The sequence below is a fragment of the Chelonoidis abingdonii genome, chromosome 1, assembly GCF_003597395.2.
Source record: "Chelonoidis abingdonii isolate Lonesome George chromosome 1, CheloAbing_2.0, whole genome shotgun sequence".
In the NCBI taxonomy this organism is placed as follows: domain Eukaryota; kingdom Metazoa; phylum Chordata; order Testudines; family Testudinidae; genus Chelonoidis; species Chelonoidis abingdonii.
This window is the reverse complement of record NC_133769.1, coordinates 365122005-365140142: the sequence shown is the minus strand read 5'-3', so window position 1 is coordinate 365140142 and position 18138 is coordinate 365122005. Positions and strand designations below refer to the sequence as shown.

At 47.0% G+C, this 18138-nt stretch overlaps 1 protein-coding gene across 1 annotated transcript; it reads left to right on the top strand.

Moving 5' to 3' along the window:
• The first annotated feature begins 1497 nt into the window (after window positions 1–1497).
• On the top strand, window positions 1498–17938 carry LOC142046370 (protein MROH8-like). Its single transcript, XM_075062855.1, has 11 exons — window positions 1498–1744; window positions 5393–5532; window positions 7267–7389; window positions 7996–8075; window positions 8632–8776; window positions 10907–11002; window positions 11943–12047; window positions 12749–12884; window positions 13641–13750; window positions 16601–16753; window positions 17771–17938. Exons 1-11 carry the CDS (start codon window positions 1498–1500, stop codon window positions 17936–17938), a joined length of 1503 nt encoding a protein of 500 aa, XP_074918956.1.
• Window positions 17939–18138: the final 200 nt, after the last annotated feature.

Here is an 18138-nt window from a genome sequence, read left to right as displayed (position 1 = left end):
GCCTTAGAGAGTGCAATGAAATTTTGCAATGAATATGAAGAGCTATAATTTTTCCTGCTGTCTCCCGTGGAGCACAAGTATGTAAATTAAAATTTAAATCTTTGAAAGAGGATTTAAGTAATATTGGAGCACAATGTGATATTTTGAATACAGCTAAGCTTTGTGTTGCCCACTAGACTAAGAAGTATATTATGATATTGCTTGATGACCATCAAACCTGTAATCTTAGCTGTGTGAACTTCTGTCTCCATCTTTCTTCATAGCTCAACTATTGGAGGAAACCAATGATTGTGAAATTAGTTGAGTCCCAACTTCTAAAGCAAGTAAACTTTAGGCTTAAAATGTGTTGGGTTTTATGGGCCAGATCTTCAATTGGTATAAATTGACAGCTCCATTGACTTTAATGAAGTATTCTGATTTACAGCAGCTGTGGATGTGACTCAACAAATGTATTATTCAAATGAAACGTGTATGTGATGGACAAATGTTCAAAGTCAGGTTTTTTTGGAAGCACCATAACTGAATTTTGGGTTGGCAAATGTTGTGATATTTATATATTTGTTTGGATTTTTAGGTGCTTTATAATTCCACTCTTGGTGGCGTCATTGTGTCAGATTAGTTTTGTCGCCTTTTTTCTCTTTACATTGACTAATTAACCTTCCTCATCCCTGGGAGGTACAGAAGGGTCAGTAGCATCCCTTTTTTGTACATGGGGAAACTGAGGCACGGGTCAGGGAAGTGAGTTGCCCAGCATCACACAGTGAGTGAGTGGCAAAGCCAGGATGAGAAATCTATTTCTGGTTTCCAGTTCCATACTCAAGCCATTAGACCACACTGCTTATCCTGTGCATGGTTTTCAGAATATTTATTGACTTTATTAAAAACAACAAAGTTCCAGCCAGAACCCCCAAACCTTTGCTCAAGTCCAGGCCCCTACGCTGAGGCAGGATCAAGTAGAGTGTGATTCTTTGCTTGAGCAGACATCCCTGCGCTAGTTGTCATCAAGCTAGCATGTCAAATAGCAGCGTGGCTGTGACAGCACAGGCAGTGGCTTGGGCTAGCCACCGCAATACGTACTCATAGGGTCGGGGTGGGGTTGTACTCAGGGTGGCTAGCCCCTCTCATCACTGTCCATGCTATCCTTGCTATAGTGCTATTTTAGCAAGCCAGTGCGAATATGTCTATGCGAGCTGGGAATCACACCCCCAGCTGCAAGTGTAGGGATACACTTGGTTGGGGGATTGGCAGGGGGTGCAGGATCCCAGGCCCAGATTCTCAGAGGTATTTAGGCTCCTAACTGCCATTGATTTCCATGAAAGTTAGGAAACTCCATACCTTTGAGGATCTGTGCCCCAGTTCTCGGGCTCTGCTGTCTGTGGCTCACATTTTTAGCCAGAGGATGACGCATGCATTCTCACTAGCTTCAGACTGGAAATTGTTCCACAGACAATAAATTGACTGAAACGAAACTGGCCACCCTTCCTGACGTGCTGCAGAATGGACATGCACCGCTTGCCAAGGGAAGGGGAGGACGACAACACAGCTGCTGAGGGCACGTCCACCTTGGGAAGAGGGGAACATTCCAGTGGGAGCCAGCGTGAGCCACAGCTGGCTCGGGAAGATACTCAGGATGGCCCAGGCAAGGTCGTTCCTAAGCAGAGTGGGCCCATCCTGAGGTGTCTAAAGCAAATCTGCCAAAAAGCAAAGACAAACAAGATGCAATATCTCCGAACTGTCACTACAGGTAAAAGGAAAGGCCCTGTTCAGAGGATGCACTAAGGGGTGGGAATGAAGGGAGGCAAACTCAGTCTCAGCCCCCATGTGCTCAAAGATTTGCAGTGATCCCAAAGGCTCTTGGGTTTGTGTTCCACTTAGTGGAAACTGAGAATAAGGAGCAGAAAGTTGGGGGAAAAAACCATGGAAAAGTTGGAGGGGAGAACAAATAGATGTAGCTGCACAGCTTTGCTAGTGGGTGGACGGCTCTCTTCCATGGCTGAGTCTGCACACTGCTCGAGGGAAGCTCTCTGTTCTGCACAGGGAGCAGAGATCACTGCTGGAGCTTGGTAAATAAATAATGAGCTAGCGGTAATCAGTCCCAGTACTAATCATCCCGGAACCTGCCAGAGACTGGAATGACAGGAGACGGAGTTCCTGAATCCAGACCAGCTTGGTAAATGCTGGATCTCTGTGAGGTCCTTCTGTCCCCAGTGTGAACACAATACTTATAAACCCTGGTATAAACACTAGACCCGGGTGACAGTCAGACCGCTTTATTTTTAAGGCTCTTCCAGCACTGGTGGAGGTGATGATGCCCCCAGATTGGCCTGTATTCCTCTGGGAATCTCTGCCTGCGGGAAGAGGAAGGGCAGCTTCTATTTCTCTCCACCACACTGCTCCCATTTCTCTTTCTTATCCTTGTAGTGAAGTCATTGCTTGGAGCAGGAAGAATAATATAACACTAGGGATGACTGACTAGCTGTAACAAGGTTGCTACTCACCACCACAGCGCCTCCTGCTGGTTGCTCCAGGAATTAGCTCAGTCTAGTGGAGCACCCTCTCATGGTGGTGTCCCACCCATTGTCTCACCCTCAGTTGGTGTGTCTGGACCCACATTGCTCCCCACCTGGCAGCTTCCTCTTTGAGCCACTGCCCTCTGGCAGTGCCCCTTAGTCCATCCTCACTCCCTTCCGGGGGGGCAGGGTCAAGCAGCTGTCACTCTATGCCCCAGCCACCATGTCCAACCACACACCCCAAAGTCTAAGCCCTCCTGTCAGGGATCTGGTATAGTCTGTGATGGCCGCTCCCCACAGCCAATGGCTGGGTGTACTGCAAGGGGCAAAGGGGGGGACCCAGGCCCACCCACTACTCTGGGTCCCAACCCAGGGACCCTCTAGTGGCAGCCATCCTGCCCTCCATCTCTCCCTTCATCTGTCCACGTCCCTGGACCACTTCCCCTTCAGCCTCTCGCACCGGCTAGGCCCTTCCCTTCAGGGCCTGCAGCTTGGCACATACTGGTCTGGATTTCCCTTCTGCCAGCCCAGCCCTGTCCCTGGTGCTAATCTCCCAGCTCTGGAGACAAACTCTCCACTCTCAAAGGCCTGGGACAGACTGCCTGGGGCCATTCTGGGTAGCCTTTATATATGGCTGAGCCTGGCCCTGATTGGCTGTCTCCAATCTGGGCCCCAATTGGCTCCCAATAAGCCCTATTCCAATTAGCTGTTTATCTGCGCAGGCCCACTGGCCTGCTGCAGCCTAAATTCTTAGGGAGTGGGGCAGCTGCCCCACTACACACCTTCCCCCTTAAGAATCTTCATTCTTCAGCAGCCATGTGGCAGCGGGTCCCTCCCTCTGAGAGGGACCTGCCGCCGAAGACCCAGCCCTGTTCCAGGCCCCCTGAATCCACTGGGTGGCCCTGGTCCTATTTCTGGATCTTAGAGACTGGTTCTCATTACACTAAGGCCTCTTTCCACTGCTCTGGCAGGTACATCTCTCTCAGCAACCATAGGGAGGAATGGGGTGGGAGTAAAATGGGGCCCAGGTGTGGCCACACCTCTGCACCCAGAAGTGTGCAAAGGAGACACCCCCCCACACACTCTGGCCCCAGCTGATGCCTCTCCACAATAGGCAGGGCCGGCTCCAGGCAACAGCTCAGCAAGCAGGTGCTTGGGGCGGCCAAAGGAAGGGACAGCACGTTGGGCTCTTCGGCGGCAATTCGGCGGCTGGGCCCTCGGTCCCTCTCGGAGGAAAGGACCTGCCACCAAATTGCCGCCAAAGAAGAAAGCGGTGTGGTAGAGCTGCTGCTGATCGCGATCGCGGCTTTTTTTTTTTTTTCGCTGCTTGGGGCAGCAAAAACCCTGGAACTGGCTCTGACAATAGAGCCCTGATCTTGGAGGGCTCATAGGCATTACTGTAATAAAAATCTTAAATAACAGCTAGCGACATACATAGTTTTTAAATGAAAGCTTAGATGCTGCAGAACAAAAAGGCATTAGAAAAAAGAAGCCAATATGCCAGGCCACCATGGCCCATCCCACGCTGAGCCCTGGTTTAGCCCAGTCTAATTTTAAATGTTTAACCAACGTTTCTCAAATGGTGGGTCTTGACCCCAAGTGATTACACAGAGCAATCAAGGGAGTCAGGAGGCACTGAAAATTGCATTATAACCTAAAGCAAAAATAATCTTGTTCCCCCAGTCCCTGCACACCCTTACCCTTCAAAGTCACATACTCTTGGCCAACCTCTCAAAATGCACATGCAGGTGAATTCTGTAGGGCTATCGTTGTTAGCAACAACACATTTCTAACTCTTATAGTGAGTGTAAAGGCAAAAATCTTTGACTTTGAATAAGAAGTGGCCAACCTGAAAACCACAGACTTAAGCAATGGGGCTTCTACCATTTCTCTTGGGAGGATGTTATTCTGGCTCTTCCACCCATCACGAGCTCCTAGCTGCTTTCTGATTCTGCTGATGGCGCAAAGCAGGATATGTGAACTGAACATCAGCCAGTCCCTATTCAGCCGTATTTGGCTGGCTGATGTTCATACTGTCAGACAAATCTATTGTTTGGTTGGCCCTATACAATACAGTGAGTCCTGGTATTTCTTTGGGTCTGTGCTCATTCATGTCCAATTGGAGAGCACAAGATATTTATTGTGTAATGAATCAATAACATTTATCCAAGAAATAAAGGGAGTAGAGGATGTGGCTGGAGTCTGGAGAACTATCTTCTATTCCCAGCTTTGCCAGTGACCTGCTGTTTGACTGAGCCAGTCACTTCACCTCGCTGTGCCATGGTTTCTCCAGCCATAAAATGGCGATAATAATACCTGCCCACCTTTAAAACCCATTTGGAGATCCTCCACTGAAAAACTCCATAGAAGTGCAAAGGAGTCTTATTTTGTTTTTTGTTTTTTTAAGGAATCCCCAATTTGATTCTGATTTTGATCACACCAATCTCTTGTTCTTTGAGAGTCAGTGGCTTATTTTACCAGCATCACAGTTTCCTTCAATTCTCCCCTGATCAAGCAGGATATAGATGTCTAGCCCTACTCAAAACAAACGGTGGGAATCAAACCAATCAAGCCAACAAGCAGAAGATAACTCTACCCAGAGCAGAGATATCTTACCCCAAAAAGGTAGATATGCCAGTGACGCCAGGCTTTTCACTAGGAACTCGCTGTTGCTCATTGATTTTAGCTGGAAGGTGCTCAGATACTATGGTGATGGGCAGCAGTATACAACCCCAAGACAGACAGACCGTGTCCTTTCTTTGGTTTAAATGAACTGTCTTTTGGGCACCAATCAGTCCACGAGTGACACCTCAGGGCGCGTTCGTTCCCCTTTAACCAGCAATGGCAGTAATTTCTTTCTGTCATTCCTTCTTTCTTATTAGTCCCAGATATCTTGTGCATGGAGACTATTTGGGAGATGGATGAGAGTGGACTTGAGCAGCATGGCTGTGCTATGGAGGGAGCCTTGCTCTTGCTGGAATCATGGAGAAACACTGTTGACTACTTCAATAGTAACAAAGAGGTATAAACCTTCTCCATCTAATCTGTAAACTAGTGTCTCCTCCCGCTGTCTGTCCCACCTGACCCAGCCTGGGACATCCTAGAAGGTTTAGCATATAGGGTCTGACTTCTGTTCAAACCCTTTGCCTACAGCACTCAACCCTTTCTTCTTTCACTTACTCCAGACAATCAAGCCCCTGGATGCTTTTCTCCTATTATACATATTAGATGCCTTCTCCAGATATATCCCACAAACTCCGTGGTGATCTCATGCCCCATTTTTTGGTGGTATCCTTGATTTGCAGGGATTTCTCACCACTGCGCTAGCTTCAGTAGATTCTTGCCTGGCTACTCCCCTGCCTCACACTATCTGTTGCACTCAAGGACGAGACATTTCCACCCAAGGTCTCCCCTGGCGACTGCTCCTCTCTTACACCTTCACTGACAAAAGAAATGGGTCCAGCTTTGTTGCTTATACACGTGTCAAGGCTGAACCCTTACTCTGGCACTTCAAGTGCAGAAGGTGGAGGCCTGCAAGGATTTAAAAAATCAAGACTTGCCATTCCAGGCTTGTATTACACTCCCAAGGTTACAGCTTCTCTCTGACCTTGGCTTGGTAAACACTGCCACCATCCAAATGCAAAAAAACTCTTGGACCCAGGAAGGACCACCAGCTAATTAAACAACATGCACAAACCTCTTAGGACACCAAAAACCCAATCCTGTTCTTCAAAAAGGTAAATTTTATTAAAAACAAAAAGGAAGAAAATGCATCTGGAACTTAGGCTTTTTGCTAGATCTTAAAAGAAAACAATTACAAAAATTAAGCATCAAGATAGCTCTCTTGAGGTTCAGCTTAAATGTTACAACCAAAACAAAAGTATCTAGGGTTAGCACAGAGGAGATCCACAAGCCCAAATAAAGAAATAAACCTGATCATGTCTAGTTAAACATTCTCTGCCCAGTGATTTTTCTCAGTATGGAAGATGCATTTTCATACCTGGTTCCAGCCTTACACAGCATTGCTGCTCCATGTCCCATCCTCGAAGAACAGATACAGACAAAGAGAAGTTTTTTCCCCATTTTAACAAGTTCTAGCCCTCCCATTGGATCTTTTGATCAGGTGCCGACTCCTTTTCCTTTACCTGGGGAAATCTGTTAACCCTTTACAGGTAAAGCAAGCAGAGAACAGCCACCAAGAGGGACTTTATAGCTAACTGGCAGGCTGGGTGTTCATAAAAGGGAGCTCCCTCCCCACCCTTTATTTATTACACATGGTCAAACTACATCTGGCTACTTGTCCTACAGAAAACAGCCCTGTGTGGAGTCCTCCACATGCAGTCCCACTGCTGTTCTGCTTGTTCTCCTTGATCCAACCATTCTCTGAACAAGTAGCTCATACAGTCAGGTCCTACATAATCCATCATTCTGCTGGAAGTCATCAGAACCCTTCTTAGGCTGTCAACTCTTGGGAGCTGGGCTTGTGTCTTCCTTTGTTTTAAGATGGAGCCAAGTATATTGTAGGGGCTGCCCAGATACATCACCATCCTCAACTCACCTCGATTTCTGATCCTGCCTATGCAGGAAACAGTGTGATTTTAAGGGAAAGAGACTATTAATTGCTCTGCAACATCAATTCATCTACCAGGTGTTCCGTGTGAAGGGGTTTTGAATGAAGGTAGAATAGTCTACCCAATGATGTTCTCTATCTAAATCCTTTTCACCCTGATATATATTTTTTCTCATTTTGGTTTAGGATTTCATTATGAAAAAAAGTTTCTTAAGTCTCTTGTCTGTTCTCAGCAAGAGCATCGACTGGCATAACATGCCTGACTTTTTTATTCACAATGTTGCATCAGACACTGCGGGAGCCATCGTGGTGAGTAAATAACATACACAGGGTCCGTGTTGTTGGTTGGAAAAGATTGATGAACTGTGGAGAATACTTAGCTGCTAAACTCATGCTAGGGTCCATGGAATCTGGAGAGTTGTAAAAAACTTTGTTGTATACACTGAAGCAATTATTTCAGTGTGTAAAATTGAGGTCAGTGCTGATTGACTGGGATTATTAGTGTGAATGGACAGAGACAGGATGCTAGTCGGTGGGAAGTAGAAGATGAGTGGACAGAGATGGATGAGGAAATGAGTGAGTGAATTTGTGGCTGGGTAGAAATGGGTGAGATCCCTTTGGACAACAACACTGGCTGAGCAGCTTCACGATCTAGGAGCTCCTCAATCAGAAAGGAAGATCCTGGGTTTCGGCTGGGCTCCTTGTTACTTTTGGAATGTCTGATGTTCCTTTAGCTGGGGATTTATTGGAGACTCCGGAGAAGCCTGTGGCTAATTTAGCCTGTTTTGAAGCCTCCAGAGTTAGCTGTGATGCCAGGGCTTTGTATTACCTCCTCAGTGAATGTGTGAGGGAGTAGGACTGACGCTGGGAGAACTTTTGTCTCATTTACTATGTTTGCTCCTTTGTGACTTACAGGAGATGATTAAGAAAGAACCCCAGGACTCTCTCTCCAGCACCATACGGCTCCAGGCCATGGCCACTATTATTGACCTGAGGTAATGTGACTTCTCATTTAACTGCCCAGGTTTCACACCTGGCTTCTCACTCCATGCTTGGTGGGACCAGAGTTGCCAATAGCAGTCCCTCACCTCGTGCCTTTAGCTCATTAGATGCTGAGGACTCTTTGGGGAGGAGCTGGGGGACTGTTGCATGGCTGACTGACGATTTTCTGCCCAGTAACATTATAATCCTCTTTACTCCACACATGTATCAAAGACAAGAGCCTCTGCAGACGTTTTGAGATGATTTTCTTTCTGAAGGTGTCAGATGAATCATTTAATTCACTCTTTTGTGTAGATTTTCTGAGCCGGATTTACTATTCGGGTCACCTGTCCCTGCCCTCCTGTGCTTTTCCTGTATCCTGTTACTCTTTGCCAGGGTCTTAGTCTTCTGCATTGTTCCTGTTCGCATGATCTTGTTCTCTTGTATAGTCCAGATGTCTCTTAGTCTCACTCTCCTTCAACATAACCCTCAGTTCATGTCCTCACCATCTGATGCCTCCATTACACTGCAGCACCTCAAAGTCCAATCCAGGCTTCTTCCTTTTACCAGCAAAAATCATGTGGTGAAGGCCATGGGGTCCCACCAGAGAAGGGTCTCGCTGAGAACATTCCTCAAGAGCGTGTTTTCCCTGCCACTTCTAACGACATGGCAGGCGCAAGGAGTAATCAGGGCTACAAGCGCCCAGTACACAAAGGTAACTTAAGAATGGCTTCCTGTTACTTAGTTTGGGCCCATATTGGTGGTATGTGACTAAACTGTCAGCGAAATTTCTCATGGAACGCCATTGTGGAGTATCAGTTGGGACTTTAGCCCCGGTGACGTGGCCCTGGTCTTTTATCCCATGCATACAGCAAGTAGCTGCCACATTCCCATTTATGAAAATGATCCGTCCATTTTCAATTTACTAGGGAACTACTCGAGATCCCAATCTGGGTGGTGGAGCTAGAATGAGGCATGCTGAATGAGGAAAACATACTTAGTGCTTGGCCCAGAAATGGGGCTGGCTATTGTTTGATCACTGACCAGGTATTTCTGGTGTGTGGCACAACAATCCCCTCCCACAGCTAGGTCCTCTTGCATGAAGGGGCTGAATAAAGTTGGAGTCCTGCTGCACTCGATACAGCCACATTTTCAGCCTGAACTTTACTTTGGTCCCTACTTTTGACTTGCAATTATTTGCAGTTACACCTTAGCTCATGTGGGCACCTGAATTACCTGATTTCACACGTAAATCCAGCACTTTGGCATCGAAGTGATCAGCTTGACGGGTGAAAAGAACAGTAAGAGCAAAGCTGCGGGTACAAATTGTGGGTGTAAACATGGTGGCAAATCTTTAAACATCTGACCCGTACAGTCAGAGCTGCTAAAGCTTTCAGTGCCTGCACTTTTTAATTCTGAAAAGCCACATATGGCCCTAAAGTTGAGGGGAGGGAAATCACAGACACTGGACCTAATTCACTACCAAAGTCAATAGAATTTAGAACGCTTAATTTGCCTCACATCCTGCATGCTCTCATGTGCTCTCTCTAACCAAATCATTGGAGTGAATAGTATCCAAGACCTAGAGGAGTAAAGGGCAAAGATAAGGTGATCTAGTTATTAAAGTGATATTTATTTCTAATGTTAAAAAAATCTCATTTCAGTGTAGGACTTTCTTTTGCTATAACATTTTCCTTACTCTCTGATAAGGGCTTTGCTGCATGTTATCTTCCCAAGGGAGGCATTGATGAATTAATTACATCAGGTTTTGGGGACAATTTAGAAGATCAATTATAAGAAAAGGGTAATTTATCCTGCAGATGTCTTTCTGTTATCAGTTTCCTTTGGTTTATAATGGAAATGAGGCAGGGATGTAATGATGCATCTGGCTTTCTGGGTGATTGTCAAGAGCACAGCTTTGAATCACATCAGGCCAATATCAGTTGAAACATGAGGCTAATTTTCTCCAGATTCCTGAAGGATTCACTGCCCAGAACAAATCTAAATATGTTTTTTCTTGTGCTCATGGGACCCACATTATTAAATAAGTGAAGCAGCTAATTATTTAGCAACTATTGTGTACAAGAAGTATGGGCCAGACCCTTAGCTGGTATGAATCAGTGTAGCTTCACGCCCGTTGACGGAGCTATGTCAATATGCACTCATTGAGGATCTGGCCTTATCTTTATAGACCTGGTCTTAGGACAAGGTCTGAACTATAATTCTATTCATTTATGACTTGGAAGCCAGAAAGGACCATTAGATCATCTAACTCAGGGGTGGCCAACCTGAACCTGAGAAGGAGCCAGAATTTACCAATGTACATTGCCAAAGAGCCACAGTAACGCGTCAGCAGCCCCCCATCAACTCCTCCACCCCACTCCCAGCGCCTCCCACCCTCTGGCAGCCTCGCTGATCAGCACCTCCCCCTCCCTCTCACCGTACCTCCCAATCAGCTGTTTCGTGGCATGTGGGAGGCTCTGGCGGGGAGGAGTGATGGCACTGCAGGCTCAGGGGAGGCGGCGGGAAGGGGCAGAGTGAGGGCAGAGCCTGTGGCAGAGGCAGGGGTTGAGCAGTGAGCAGCACTCCCAGGCACATTGGAAAGTTGGCGCCTGTAGCTCCAGTCCCAGAGTGGTGCCTATACAAGGAACAGCATATTAACTTCTGAAAAGCCGCATGTGGCTCCGGAGCCACAGGTTAGCCACCCCTGATTTAGCCTGATTTCTTGTATAATAACGGCCAAAGAATTTCACTCTGTGATTCTTGCCTCAAGCCCATAAGATAAATTATTTGTATAATCCACAGCTCTGTGGCGCTTGAGCATAACGGTTCCCCCTCCTTTCAGGATCTCTTCATTAGAACATTACAGACCCTCAACGAGATGCTCCGGAGTCTGATTGTAGAAAATCCAGTTCTGTTTGAGCTAGAGAGGATCTTGCAGGTAAACAGGATCTGAAGATGCCGGTTGGAGGATGGTAAGGTAGGGAAGAGGTACAGGAAAATCTTGTTAAGAGCTTGTGAGGGAAAGGAGAGTTAAGGAAAGAACCAAGTGCCCCATCTCCACAGGGTTCTCCTGGTGGAACCCTGTGTTCTACTGTTAGGGCATATGTGACAAGGTTCATGCAGCACGGGGGAGTCTTCTATTTCTATCGGTGAGGTCTGACAATCTCCTCCATTGTTACCCTTAGTTTCTCTCCTGTCTCCTGATGGCCCTTACATCACAGTGTCCTTTCCAAATGAGGACGTTATTCCCTTTACTGCCCACCATTGCACTTCTGATGTAATTGCATGGGTCGCTGCCAGGACTCTAGTCCCCCGCGAGGGCTGGCACTTGGCCTCCACAGAACTCCCAGCTCCAGCTGTCCCACAGTGAGAGACTGCAATGGGAACCAAGAGTGCTGCTAACTACAGAGCATGAGGGATGGCCCAAAGTCTGCAGTCATGAAAGAATAGAAGTTTTCCTCCAGCTGCTCTTATTTTGCTGAATGAAATGCTGGATTGTGTAGATTGTCCAAAGAAGACTTGGCCCTTCCCTTCCTTACACAGGACCCAATCCTGCATCCATTAAAGGTTTGATCCAATGCTCATTGCAATAAAATGGGGGCCTTCCCATTGACTTCAGTGGGTATTGGATCGGTCCCTAGATCAATGTCAAAACTTTCATTGACTTCAGTGGGTGTGTGACTGGGCCCTTAGAGAGAAATGCACTTTGCTTTCGTTTGAAGAGAAGAATTTCATGTGTATTTTGAGTCTGCACAAAGCAGACGCAGCCTGTATCTGTAAGAGTGAGATGATTCAGCCAGAATAAAGATTATCCTTTGGGGATCACTTGTATACACCCTTTCCCCCGCTATTTTTAACCTCTCTTTTTTTTCCTGCAGCTCATGGACTCCTGGATGCAGTCCAGGGAAGATTGCCTGCGGGAGAGGGCTGTATGGAGCAGCTTACTGCTCCTAAACTTCGTGGCCACAGAAGTCAAACTGGATGTGAGTAACTCTTGACTTCTAGTGACCTGATTGCAAACTAGACCTGCAGGGCACTCTCCCACGCCAGAGAAACTTCCTGCTTAGAAGTATGTTGATGGGCCCCACAATGCAATGCTCCCTACCAGGCAGAGGAAAAACCGATCTCCTTGCTCCTCCATCATCCTGACTGAGATGGGTTGGTGTCTCATACACTTGAAAAATAAATCCAGTGCCCTGGAGGAATAGGCCACCTCTTTCCAGTGCAGGAAAGACAGCTAACAAAAGGCACAGGGATAACGGGTTTTTCTATGGTTGGATTTAATGAATTTCAGAGAAAAGAGATTTCAAAATCCTAGAGACTGAAAACATTTCATCCCCAACTGGTTCCCTGTTTGCCTCCATTCCTCATCCTAGTCCCATATGATAATTCCCTCTTGTGGAGCTGCAGGAAGAGGCCTCTCCATTCCAGCCCACTTCAGCCGTTACAGATCCTGATCTTGCTCCCACTGAAGTCTGTGGCAAAACTCCAGTGGACATCTGTGGTGCGGGACCAAGCCCTATATTCTTCTTCTGGTTCCCAAGCCTCTTCTGAAGAGGGAGAGCTAAGGATCACGCCCCATTATAGAAAGGGACGGTGTGGATATAGGTTCCTTGTCTAGGAGACACAGCCTGTTTTACCTGCAGTGGTAATGGATTCCTCCTCTCCTCTTTTGTACAACTAGGAAGTGTCTCCGTTCACCAGACTCGGACACCTGGTTGCAGTGCTGGGGATCCACTGTGGGGATCCCATCAAGGTGGTCAGCTCAAAGGCAGCAGAGGGTGTTCATCACCTCATCTCTATTGCGTGGCACCAAAAGAGTAAGAGAAGCACTGATGAGCATCTGAACCCCCTTCTGAGAGCTAAATGCTAGAGGCTTTCTCAGGCAAAGCTCCCATTCAGGATAGTGGCTGAGTAAGAAGTAGAGCATCTGGCTCAGTATTTTTTCCTTACGTTCCTTTGACCAGAGCGCTGTTTTTTTTGTGGATCTGGCAACAAGCATCTGACAGCTATCCCGTAATTCTAGCCTGGACTTTCAAAGAAAGGAAAGGGGAGGGGGGAATACAGAGAAAGGCAACACACGTTATCGAAAACTGAGACTGGCAGAGCTCATTCTGTCAGTGGGAATGGGAAGGGTCAGTGGGACACGATGATAGGGGATTAAATGCCATCAGACCAGTTAGATCAGTTTGAGATGCCTGTACCCTGAACACCCCAGAACTGTGATGGCTGTTGGAAATCTGGATCCAAATTTGGGGCTTGATTCATGGCTGTGTTAATCCACTTCTATGCCACTGAAGTGTTTTGGTTAGATTCCAGCCACCACTTGATAGAGCCACTTTACTCTGTAGGGCAAGGCCCTGATCCAGCACAACATTTACGCACATCTGTAACTTTCTTCAGGTGAGGAGTCCCATGGAAATCCCTGGGATTATTCATCTGCTTAGAATAATGTACGTGCTTAAATGCTTTTCTGGATCAGGGCCAAGCAAAGGGCTTTGTCCAGTAAAGAGGGATGGGAACAGACGCCAGGAAGCAGAACGGAAAGTTAAGAGTGTTATTAACGTGTATTTCAGTTGCACAGTTGGACAGAAAGAATGTGGAATGCACTGAACAGAGGAACAAGGAATTTCTGGCTGCTTGGAGCCCCACTGTGGTTCACAACAGCCCCTCCAGGGTCGCAGAGGTAATCACATCCTGGCAGGAATCGCCATTCTACACTGGTGTCAGTACAATATGGTATCGCACAGCTCCAAACTACTTCCTGTCCCTGGATCGCCCATCTCTATTGTGAATGTCTTACCTGGGAATTACAGCTCCTGCCCTTACTCATGGCTAGAAATGACATGCTCAGGAAGAAACAAGATGGGTGAGGTCCAATTTTTTTATTGGATCAACTTCTGTGGGTGAAAGAGACAAATTTTGAGCCATACAGAGCTCTTCAGACAGAGACAGAAGGGCTCTGCGTAGCTCAAAAGCTGATCTCTCTCACCACCAGAAGCTGGTTCAATAAAAGATATATGACCTCACCCACCTTGTGTCTCTAATATCCTGGGACCGACATGGCTACAACAGTGAAGACGAGACAACAAATGCTCTCTAGCAAGTGATTCTCAACCTTTCCAGACTATTGTACCTCTTTCAGGAGACACTGATTTCAGTCCCAGGTGGCGGGGTTCTGGCTTCAGCTTGAGCCCTGGGCAGTGATAAGGTGGCCAGGTGCCTGGTTTTCAACCGGAAAATCTGGTTGAAAAGGGGATCTGATAGTGTCTGGTCAGATCAACTGACTGAACACCAAAAGTCCAGTTATTGCAGGTGAGGGAGGTCCCAGGTCATCACCAGCACCAGCCCCTACTCAGCTGGGGTAACCTCCTACCCACATCATGCAGCTGCAGCTCCCAGCAGGCAAGTTGCTCCTGACCTGGGTGGGGAAGAAAGGAAGAGCAGTGAGCAACAGTGGGAGAGGAGAAGAGGACCAAATGGGGGGCAGGGCCTCAGGGGGAAGAGGCAGGGCAGAAGAGGTCCAGCACTCCTACATGAGTGCCCAGTTTTTAAATATTACAAAGTGGGCGACCCTAGGCAGTGGGCTTGGCTGGGCTTCAGCTTCTGCATGTATCTTAGATTTGCGGGGGTCCTGCTTGCCACCCCCTAATGGCAACCCTGCCCTTGTGACCCACCCTAAACCCATCCCGTGACCCCTCTGGGGGTTGCAACCCCCAGATTGAGAAACACAGGTGTCATAAATGGATAGGTAAGGTAAGGGTTAAGTTTCTTTTACCTGGAAAGGGTAACCAAACACCTGACCAGAGGACCAATCAGAGAACTGGATTTTTAGGGGCGTATATTGTATCCAGGTCTTTTTTGTTTTCTCGGCTTGAGTTAAACAAGTTCTCTCTAACTCTCTCTTTTACTCTATAAAACATCTGTGAGGACAAAGGAAGCCAAGTAAGTCGCTATGAATGATCTTTGTGGTGTATTCACATGTATGTTGATTTGTTGACTGGTTTAATTGGCTATCTTTTAAATCAGACTGTTCCTTCATCTCTTAAAAGCAGAGCCTGTATTGAGTTTTTTAAGCAAGATTATTGTTTTATATTTCTTTCTTTTTTTTTTTATATAAACTTTTCTTTTAAAACGTGTGGAAGTTTTCTTTTCCTGGGAGGCAAAGGAAGGGAAAAGCCAGGCTGGCTATTTTTCTATTGCTTTCAGGGAAAGAGCAGCCCGGGGAAGGCAAAGCCAAGCTGTTGGCATTTTGCATTCAAATTGTCCTGAGGGTAGAGAACGCTTTTTGGAAGCCAGAGAAACCGGTTTCTGGGCAAGCCGGGGAAGGAGGAGAAGACATTATTTCCCCTGCTTCTTAGCATCAAGGATTTGGGAATCATGGTGCTCCTCAGAAGGGATTGGGACACCGAGAAGGACGAAGGGATTCAGGCCCCATCATTCCTGATCTGTGTTCAGCCACAATATCCAAGCTGGTAGTGAGCTTGGGGGAGTTTCAGGTAAGCCCCCAAACTTTGGACGCTAAGGTCCAGGTTTGGGACAGGACCAGGATTGTGGACGCTAAAGTCCAGGTCTGGGACTGGGAGGCTAGATTACCACAACAGGTATAGTGTAAAGAGCAATATAAACAAGTCAGTGTCTGTATGAAATTTTAGTTTGTACTGACTTCGCTAGTGCTTTTTATGTAGCCTGTGGTAAAACTAGGCAAACATCTAGATGAGTTGATGTACCCCTGGCAGATCTCTGCATACCCCAGGGGTACACGTATCCTTGGTTATGAACCACTGCTCTAGCAGATGGGTTCCCAACCTGGGGGCCACAGCCATCCTGCCCTGTCCTTATTCCCAAATGGGACAGGGTCCTGGCAAGTTTGGAAGGGGACTCTGGGAGGGTCCTAGTATAGGAAAGGGGGTGTTTGGGTTGTTAGAAGTTGGGTGGTTAGAACTTTCGGTTGTTAGAAGCTGTGACAACAAGGTCTATACTATATAGGCTTGATCCCAAATCCATTGAAGCCAATGGAAGTCTTTCCACGGATTTCAGTGGTCTTTGAATCAGGCTGCAAGCCAGGAAGTGTGGTGATGGTGTTGTAATCAGGACTTGGGGGCTGTATTTATGCTGGGAGGTGTTTTAGGAGGGTATCACCTACAGTCGCAGTCAAAGACTGAGTACTGTAACAGTCATCACTAATATTGCTACATGGATCCCGCAATTCCTGATCTTTTAATGGTGACCCTTGCACTTTGGATGCCTGAGACCACTAAATACACATCCTGACGTGCATGGCAGCACTCTTAGGTTGGCCACTGTAATGGTTTAACTAGGCCTCTTGCCTCACTGTGAGTGATAAGGTTTCGCAGCAGAAGCCTCAACAGCCACTGGGACCCTGTAATAGAAAGAGTAAAACAGAGCCCCTGAGAAGCTGGAGGGGACCTGCAACCCCCAGACAGGGCTTTCTCTAGGCTCCAGTAGTTATAAGCTCCCCCATGGAATCAGGAAGAGGCCTTTTGTAAATTACACTCTTTCCTGTATGCTTCAGCTCTTTGGAGTCTATTTTAACCCAAGAGAGAGGACAGATTTCATTCTGACTGTTATGGATGACCTGACGGATCACTGCAACAATAACTGCCAGCCCACTGCAGAGGGATTGCTGTCTGCCATACTGAACAGCGGTGGGACTAAAGTGGAGAAGGTATGAGGTGCTGCTGCTGAGATGTACAGAAACTAGAATTCCCAGTGCTGGGAACAGTCATAAATTCAGAGAGTTTAAGGCCAGAAGGAACCATCAGATCTTCTAGTCTGATTCCTGTATATTGGAAAACTTAATCCCAACTATACATACAAACAGATGGGGTGTCAATCAGCTGTTACCACTCAAGTGTGGAGTCATCATGGACAATTCTCTGAAAACAGCCACTCAGTGTGCAACGGCAGTCAAAAAGGCTACGAGAATGTTAGGAAGCATTAGGAAAGGGATAGATAATAAGACAGAAAATATCATATTGCCTCTGTATAAATCCATGGGACACCCACACGTATAAATTCATGAATGGTGTGGAGAAAGTAAATAGGGAAGTTTTATTTATCCTTTCACACACACACACACACACACACACACACACACACCTGGGTTAATACAAACCTAAGGAAATATTTCTTCACACAACACAACTCGTAACTCGTTGCCAGGGGATGTTGTGAAGGCCAAAAGTATAACCAGGTTCAAAAAAAAAATTAGAGAAGTTCCTGGAGGACAGGTCCATTGATGGCTATTAGCCAAGGTGGTCAGGGATGCAGCCCCATGCACAGGGTGTCCCTACGCCTTCTGATTGAAACTGGGAGATGGATCACTCGATAAATTGCCCTGTTCTGTTCATTTCTTCTGAAGCATCTGGCACCGGCAGAAGACAGGATACTGAGCTAGATGGACAATTGGTCTGACTCACTATGGCCATTCTTATGTTACCCCTGTATTCTGCATAGACAGGACTCATCTCCTTTGAGCCATTGATATGTGGCCTTTGCAACAACATACCTTGTAAGGCTCTGAAATGAGCCCTGGCAATAATATAGGAATTGTGACTTTTAGGCAAAACCTAGAAGCTAACCCTGGGATGGGATTCTCCAGGGATGCTAAGGTTCCCTCTTGCCCCAGCTGCAGGATGGGATGAGAGTCTTGTCCCATCTCATCTGGTTCCCTCTCTCTCAGGCAGCAGACCTTGTGGCTGGGGTTTGCAGCCAGTTGGATTCAGTCCAGCAGCCCAGCTCCAGGACACTGATGATGAAGTTAGTGGGCCTGCTGGCGGGCGAGGCGGAGCATCTGGACCCAGTGACCTCATGCCTTTGGGACTACTCCTTCCCTACAGACAGGTACTAAATGCCCCCACTCTTCAGGCCTCATGTGATCCTTTGAGTCCCTATATGAGAACCTCACCACTGAACGCATTGTTTACTCTTACTAAGACAAGGTATAAAGCACTGACTGGTGAGGACTGAATCTCCACCCTCTACATGGGGCAAATTACCTGCCGTCTCCTCCTGATGGCTCTTCTCTTTTCAGCCACAAATCACGAAGAG

Excerpts from the sequence above, each read along its gene's own strand:
- LOC142046370 (XM_075062855.1), top strand. The coding sequence starts at position 1,498 with ATGGACATGCACCGCTTGCCAAGGGAAGGGGAGGACGACAACACAGCT. Across the intron at positions 7,390-7,995 it reads ACACTGCGGGAGCCATCGTG|GAGATGATTAAGAAAGAACC; the intron begins GTGAGTAAATAA and ends TGTGACTTACAG. Across the intron at positions 16,754-17,770 it reads GTGGGACTAAAGTGGAGAAG|GCAGCAGACCTTGTGGCTGG; the intron begins GTATGAGGTGCT and ends CCTCTCTCTCAG.